Here is a 6,718-nt window from a genome sequence, read left to right as displayed (position 1 = left end):
GCTGAACAATATTGTTTATGTGCTTAATAAATAGCACAATATCCAGCATGTCACCAGCTGGATATGCAATGAAGCCATTCAAGACTAAGGTTCCAGGGGCAGTGCTACACATGAGAACTGAACCAGTGAAAATGTTAAAAGTCTCTCTTATGCCTCACTAAACCATACTGTGGTTTTGCAGACATTTAACATATGAAAACATACAGAATACTATATTTTAAGATATAGGAAAAATGGATACTAAGTAACAATAAGGACTATATGAAAGTCAATACTTATTACTGCACTAGTCTTTCTTGAACTAACTCCTGTTCATGCGGCATGTGTCCAGGTTTTACACAAAGTCATTTAAAAAAAAAAATCTGCTTCCTTGTTTTACTTTCACACCAGAAGAATGCGACTGCTGCTGGACCTTTCCCATTTCAGGTCTAAATTTGGCCGCACGCTCTGGGCTGTAGGCCAACTGACAGCCCTATATGGCGTTGTGAGGAGGCAAGGGTAAGAACATGGTGCGTCAGAGACAGTAAACCTGTCTGAATAAAACGTGAAAAAAAAACACATGGTTCTCATAGTGGGGTGTGACTGTCCTGCTCACTCACCTGGCTAAGGCACGGCTCTCTTAGGCTCAGTTCAATGTAGTTCTACATGATGTATGGAAATGAATGTACTTGGATTCCCTTAGTTTCTAGGCTGTCTAGTTTCAGATTAGCACAAAAATAACGTGTCTGCTAAATGAATGTACTGTTGGGGGCATGGTGTAGAGCAGTGGCTAGGCCACTGTTTCCTGGACCTGATCTTACTCACTACTCTGAAAAGACAGAGGTCACAATTTTTTTTTTAAATTCAGGAACCGGAGATCAATGTCACATTGAACATGTGTATATGTGAATTAGAGATGTACTGTAACAATATCAGCATGTCCTTGCATACTCAGCAACAGGGTTGCCACGAGACTTCAGGTTGCCTAAGCTATGCATCTGATGTGCAGATGCATACGGTCACTGTATCAGAATAAAATACACTTAATGAATGGACTCATAACTGTGGGTGGGCTTCCTGACACTATCTGAGGAAACATTTGTCTCCTGTGCTGCTGCTGCTCGGCGGACACTCTCTCACAAACCTGCAGTCATCTCGCTTGCTAACTGACGCACTGATCGAAGGACACCACCTCCACCTAGTGGGCATACACCATCGCTACATAGCCGTCACATTGACTTGGGTGGCGAATTATCCCGCTGGCATCATGCTCTTACTCTTGGCTGTGCTTCCTCGACAGAGACAAAAATATCACTACGTTAAGTCCTGACACTCATTCGTTAAGCCTTAGCTTGTCAACACGCGCTTGATCTCGTTAAAGCGAGGAAACAGTTAGCGACATCCCCGGAGCTAGTGTTTTCATTCCATTGTAAATGGTGCTTGGGGACGCGAGACATTCTAACCATGTTGCAGATTCCGCTACCGTTAATGATCTTACTGCGTTGGCACAGCACAGGAGAATCTTTCCGTCTTGAAGCATATTAATTGTCATTTGCTCCACAGAAGCAAAGCAGGCTGCATATGTATCCAGCATTTTTATATGATAGGAATTCATACAGCTGGTTATTTATCCAGAACAACTATGAGAAAATCAATCCTCTGGTCATACAACTACGTTGTCCCCCCTTTTTATATTCATAAATATGAAAACCAATTAAACTATCGCAGTGTAAATGCGAAAGTATTGAAAATATGATTTATAAGACACCATCATCATCATAAACAACATCAACAACAGCAATAATAATAATAATAATAATAATAATAATAAAAATATCATCATCATCATCATCATCGTCGTCGTCATCGTCACGATGAGGAATAATCTCTCTCTCTCTAGTACACACACACACACACACACACACAATTAAGGAGGTGTTAGAGGTCAGGAGTTTATAGCAATGACTAAGCATTCATTCCACAAAATCAATCTAGGCTTACTGAGGCAAGCAGCCCCGAATACCTTTCAGTTGTATGTTTTTGTCCCAGCGCTGCTGAGCTTGCAACCTTACTGATCGTATCACAAAGTGATTTCCGTCCGTGGGGGAGGGCGCGTTTAATCGTTTTCATTAACTCTGAGGAATCACTCATTCATCTTCAACTGCTTCATTCAACAGTCAGTTGGGGTGTTTATGACATTAGCACATGAATCAGAGAACATAAAGGGAACGTGAAAGACAAAAATCTTCGGGCTGATTTTCATTTCTTTATTTATTTATAACTCACAACATCCACAAGAGAGTCGGACGGTTGGACCTGACCTTCAGTGGTGTTACTTTACGTATCTGAAGAACATGCCTGGTACCCATTTCCCTCACTGACTGCTGGTGTCGTAGTATCTCTGAAACGTTTTCACTACTAACGCACGTTTTCCCCCAAACAAGTATCCCTACGTTTTACACATTCACTTCACGTTTCAATTCCTTACCGACGGAATATTTTGCACGGAAATGTGGGGTTTTCTTCTTGGGAGCCGTGAGAGGCAGAGTTTGTCTGTGCTAAAATTGCATTTTAATCTGCCTAAATAATCAGGTTTATTTTAGCGTCATTGCCTCACTGAGGAACAGAACGAGATGTAGACGAGCTGGATAAACGCGTGTGTTCTGTTAAATAGAATGACAGCGTGCTTGCGTTTACAAATAAAGACAATCGCACACTGAACTTGTTGCTTAGGGTTAAGCACTTTTTAATAACACCGATTCACACGGCGGCGCTGTTGTATCATACAACGTCAGATATACAGCCTTCCCATACAAGTTCGCATGCTGGTTCGATTTACAGGTAAGCTTTTTTGACCACTTCATTCAGATCAATGACTGATACAATTAACCGAAATTTGCAGTCACAGTAAAATTTGTCTTTACATAGGTAGCTTTAATAAAATCATGCAAATATTTATTTAAAAAAAAGCAATTCCAAGAACTGAATGTTAATTGAATTCATACAGCAACAACTCAATGTACTGCTAGAGATATTTGCCATTTAATTGTTCATTATAACTATGTGTGCTTAATTCTTGAGAACCTAATTTCGTTTCCATTTTAACTCTCTGGAGCTGTCCTTATCCCCAGCGTGTGGTTGCGACATCCAGAACGCCATAATGACAACCAGTCACAAGTCAAAACGACATTGAGAATAAAACCGCTCAAAAGTATTTCATTTGCATGTTTGACAAGTGAAAAACAAACAAGCAATGAAAGTTTATTTGTGATAGTGCATTTCCGCCGTGGAAATTGTCACAAAGCGTTGAACGTAGAGCAGAGTGCATTTTCCAGAAGCAATCACAAAAGCAGAAATCCAAGGGCCAGCTGAAGAAAGACCGCAAAAATAACCCCCTTTAAGCTCTTAAATATTTTGAAATATTACCACACATCTTGTTAGTGAAGACAGAGATAACATCATTGTGCAGCAAGGTGAATACCTACATTTGTTGCAGTCTGTTCTAGAGAATACTTTTTGGTTCTGTGTAAATGTGCCCACTAACTGGAGGTTTTGGAAGAGCCTAACGATGAAATAAATGTGAAATTATACACAATACAGAGAAACAATTTGTGTCAAATCCATTTTTGAAGGCGTGATTGCTATGTCAGTTTGGTACTGTTCTGATATGTGTAAAGGGTAACTGTTCTCAGTATTAACTCGATTTTGCGAAAAGAGAGGTCCATTTGACCGCGCTTCATTTTCCTGTCAGCGCGATCAGGAAGAAATTAGGGGTTAAATGTACAACCATTACCCTGTCTCTTTAAGTGGAGCGAATCCGTGAAACCCCTGTCAATCATATTCAGTCTGTCCCACCCCTTCCTCCAGCAGCTCGTGAGGGCAGGAGTGAGATGGGGGGGAGAACAGGCGACGAGCATCGGCAGGGAAACGGAGGAAACCTGGAGAAAAATACGTGATGACATTTTAACAGCCCGAAAACATGGGATAGCGAGGCAAAATAACAATAACCCACCCGCGATTCAGAATCAAACACTGGAACGAGAACAAGCGACGTTGCTGAAGCAGACTAGCATTTAATTTTTTTTTCTTGGATACTGGTATCCAGCCACAATAGAGGTTTGAACAACTGTGGATGGTTATGGTAAAGGATGCCTCGGAAGGATGAATGAAGGAGAATCTATGCCTGTGGATTTAAATGGAAAAGAGACGTTCAATTGAATGAATGACAAGCAACATCACTCTCTCAGTGTGCCGCGAGACTAATTTCCAGACACTTCGCTGTGGAAAGCAGATGTTACCGTTACCGAACTATGAGAATTTCATTACGAATTTGTGCAAATGATCTAGAAAAAGCACAGCAAAAGAAAATATGCCACTGATTCTTTTTCGTGTTATTCTAACGTAGATTATATTATGCAATAACAATAGAAGACAGAGGGACTTAGACTTGTTGTGTTGATAGAATACATGGATATTTCAGCGACTGAAATGAGACAATTAGGAAAGCCAGTCCTTGAAGAACGAGGTATTTGTATATCTTATAATAAAAATATAAACGGGCACCTCCATTTGAACCTGAATTGAAATTTTACCCTGGTGTGGATCGTATTATTTTGTAAGGAAATGCAATTTGGAGAAATTACAGTAGCTTTCTAGCTACTCATTGTGCTTTTATTACAATCTTGTTATTTTCTTCAGAACCAGTACAATTAGCCTGTCAGCAATGGTGGAGCCAGTGGGTTTTGTGGAAGCCTGGAAGGCCCAGTTTCCTGAGTCTGACCCACCAAAAATGGAGTTAAATTCTGTGGTGAACATTGAGCAAGAGTTGGAGAGGTGCAAAGCCTCAATTAGGAGGTTAGAGGTGGAGGTCAACAAGGAGCGCTTTCGGATGATCTACCTGCAGACCCTGTTGGCCAAAGAAAGGAAGAGCTACGACCGGCAAAGGTGGGGCTTCAGGAGAGTGTCACAGATGAACGAGGGGGACCCCCAGCAGGGACAAGAGCAAGGGCTGGGGGACAGGGTCAAACCCAGGGCACCCCCTGTCAGGAAACACTCTTACCATGGTGAAAGTATGGAGCCCCCTAGTGGACTGGAGGTTCTCCAGCACAGAGAAGCTGGAGAAGGAGACAGGTGCAGATTCGGTGAGGGTGAGGCAGATGGGGTGTCGCCGTCCAAACAGAGGGGCGGGGTCCCCTCTCGTAGGCCTGCAGCACCCCTCCCAACGCCTCCCGACAAAGAGGTGCCCCCAGACCCCTCCCCAAAGGACCGGCCAGGCATGGGCCTGGGAGTGGCAGCGCTGAGGTCCAACTTCGAGCGGATCAAGCGGGCCAACTCGCACTCGTCCGCTGATGGGAAGTCTCTCTACGCCAACATGGAGTACCACCACGAGAAGGGCCTGGTGCGGGTGAATGACCGCGACGTGTCGGACAGGATCAGCACCCTGGGGAGCCAGGCCATGCAGATGGAGCGAAAGCGGTCGCTGCACTCGCTGCCGGGAAACCTGGCGGCCGCAGCGGCGACCGGGGTCGACCTGCGCAAGCCCGTCCCCAGGGGCCGGTCCACGGAGATCCACTGTGGGCACGACGGTGAGCGCGAGGACGCCGAGCCCGCTCCGCGTTTCGCTACGGCGCGAGCCAATGGAGCCAAGCAGCAGCACGCCGCTCCGCCTCCTTGGCAGCCAGCGGACTTCCAGCCATACACCAGCGTCTATGTAGGTGGGGGGGCAGGTGAGGGGGAGGGGAAGAGGAACCATGGGGGCGGGGACAACGGACGCATGACATGGCCGCGGAGGTCGTACTCGCCGGGGAGCTTGGAGGATGGCGGCGGCGGCGGCGGCTACACGCCGGACTGCAGCTCCAACGAGAACCTGACGTCCAGCGAGGAGGACTTCTCCTCCGGCCAGTCCAGCCACGTGTCACCCAGCCCCACGGCCTACCGCTCCCCCTCCCAGAACTCCCACCAGTCCCTGGACAGCAGCTCTCCGCCCACGCCGCAGTGCCAGAAGCGCCACCGGGGGCAGGCGCACGCCCTGGCCTCGGAGGCTGCCGTTGTGGGCGTCCGCAAAACCGCCCACATCTGGCCCGGCGAGGGAGACTCCGCCCCATCCAGCAGAGCCAGTTTCCATGGAGACCTGGGTAAGCGGTCGCCATCCTAAATCTTTTCTTTCTTTGATTGAATTGCTGTTTTGGGGATTTACTGGATGACATGGTAGCGCAGCGGGTCTGTGGGTGGGGGGTAGGGAGGGGGGAGAGGAGCTGGGTTGATGGTGCTTTGGGGCTAGAGATGGGAGTCTGGAGGAGGGGGTCTCTTCCCCCCATCTTAAGGACATGCGACAGCCAGGAATAATGGAAAAAAAAAATTTTAAGCCTTCTTCGTGAATGCAAGTAGGCTCACTGCTCACCACTGAGCGCTGCTGTCCGCGGAGGCTTGTGTGTGTGCATCTGCCTACGTGTGATTATGTGCACATGTGTGCTTGTGTTTGTGTTTTTGCATGTACGCACATGTGTATGTGTGGAACGTGGCTTGCTGTTATTAATTCATGTGTCAGGATTATTTATGCACCGTTCTACTGACCGCACAGCTGCTGGGTTTAGTTTTGGAGGTGCAGTGAAGGCTCAGATAGATGCAGCTCACTCTGTGATTACATGGTTCTTAAAACTTAATTTTCAGTATTACATAAACAGAAATAATAGACTGTGTTGTGTTTTCCTCATGTAAGCACATTTTCTGCCTTGCTTCT

The 6,718-nt window shown here is 46.0% G+C and overlaps 1 protein-coding gene across 1 annotated transcript in view; it reads left to right on the top strand.

The window, feature by feature from the left end:
• The first annotated feature begins 4,620 nt into the window (after window positions 1-4,620).
• The window catches only part of bcr (BCR activator of RhoGEF and GTPase), a 54,137-nt gene continuing 52,039 nt past the window's right edge, over window positions 4,621-6,718 (top strand). The window contains exon 1 of the mRNA XM_036529163.1: window positions 4,621-6,113. Coding sequence (XP_036385056.1) covers window positions 4,703-6,113 — 1,411 coding nt within the window. The 5' untranslated portion in view covers window positions 4,621-4,702. The remainder of the gene's footprint in view (window positions 6,114-6,718) is intronic.

Source organism: Megalops cyprinoides, chromosome 5 (genome assembly GCF_013368585.1).
Source record: "Megalops cyprinoides isolate fMegCyp1 chromosome 5, fMegCyp1.pri, whole genome shotgun sequence".
NCBI lineage: Eukaryota > Metazoa > Chordata > Actinopteri > Elopiformes > Megalopidae > Megalops > Megalops cyprinoides.
This window is presented reverse-complemented; position numbering and strand designations above follow the sequence as displayed.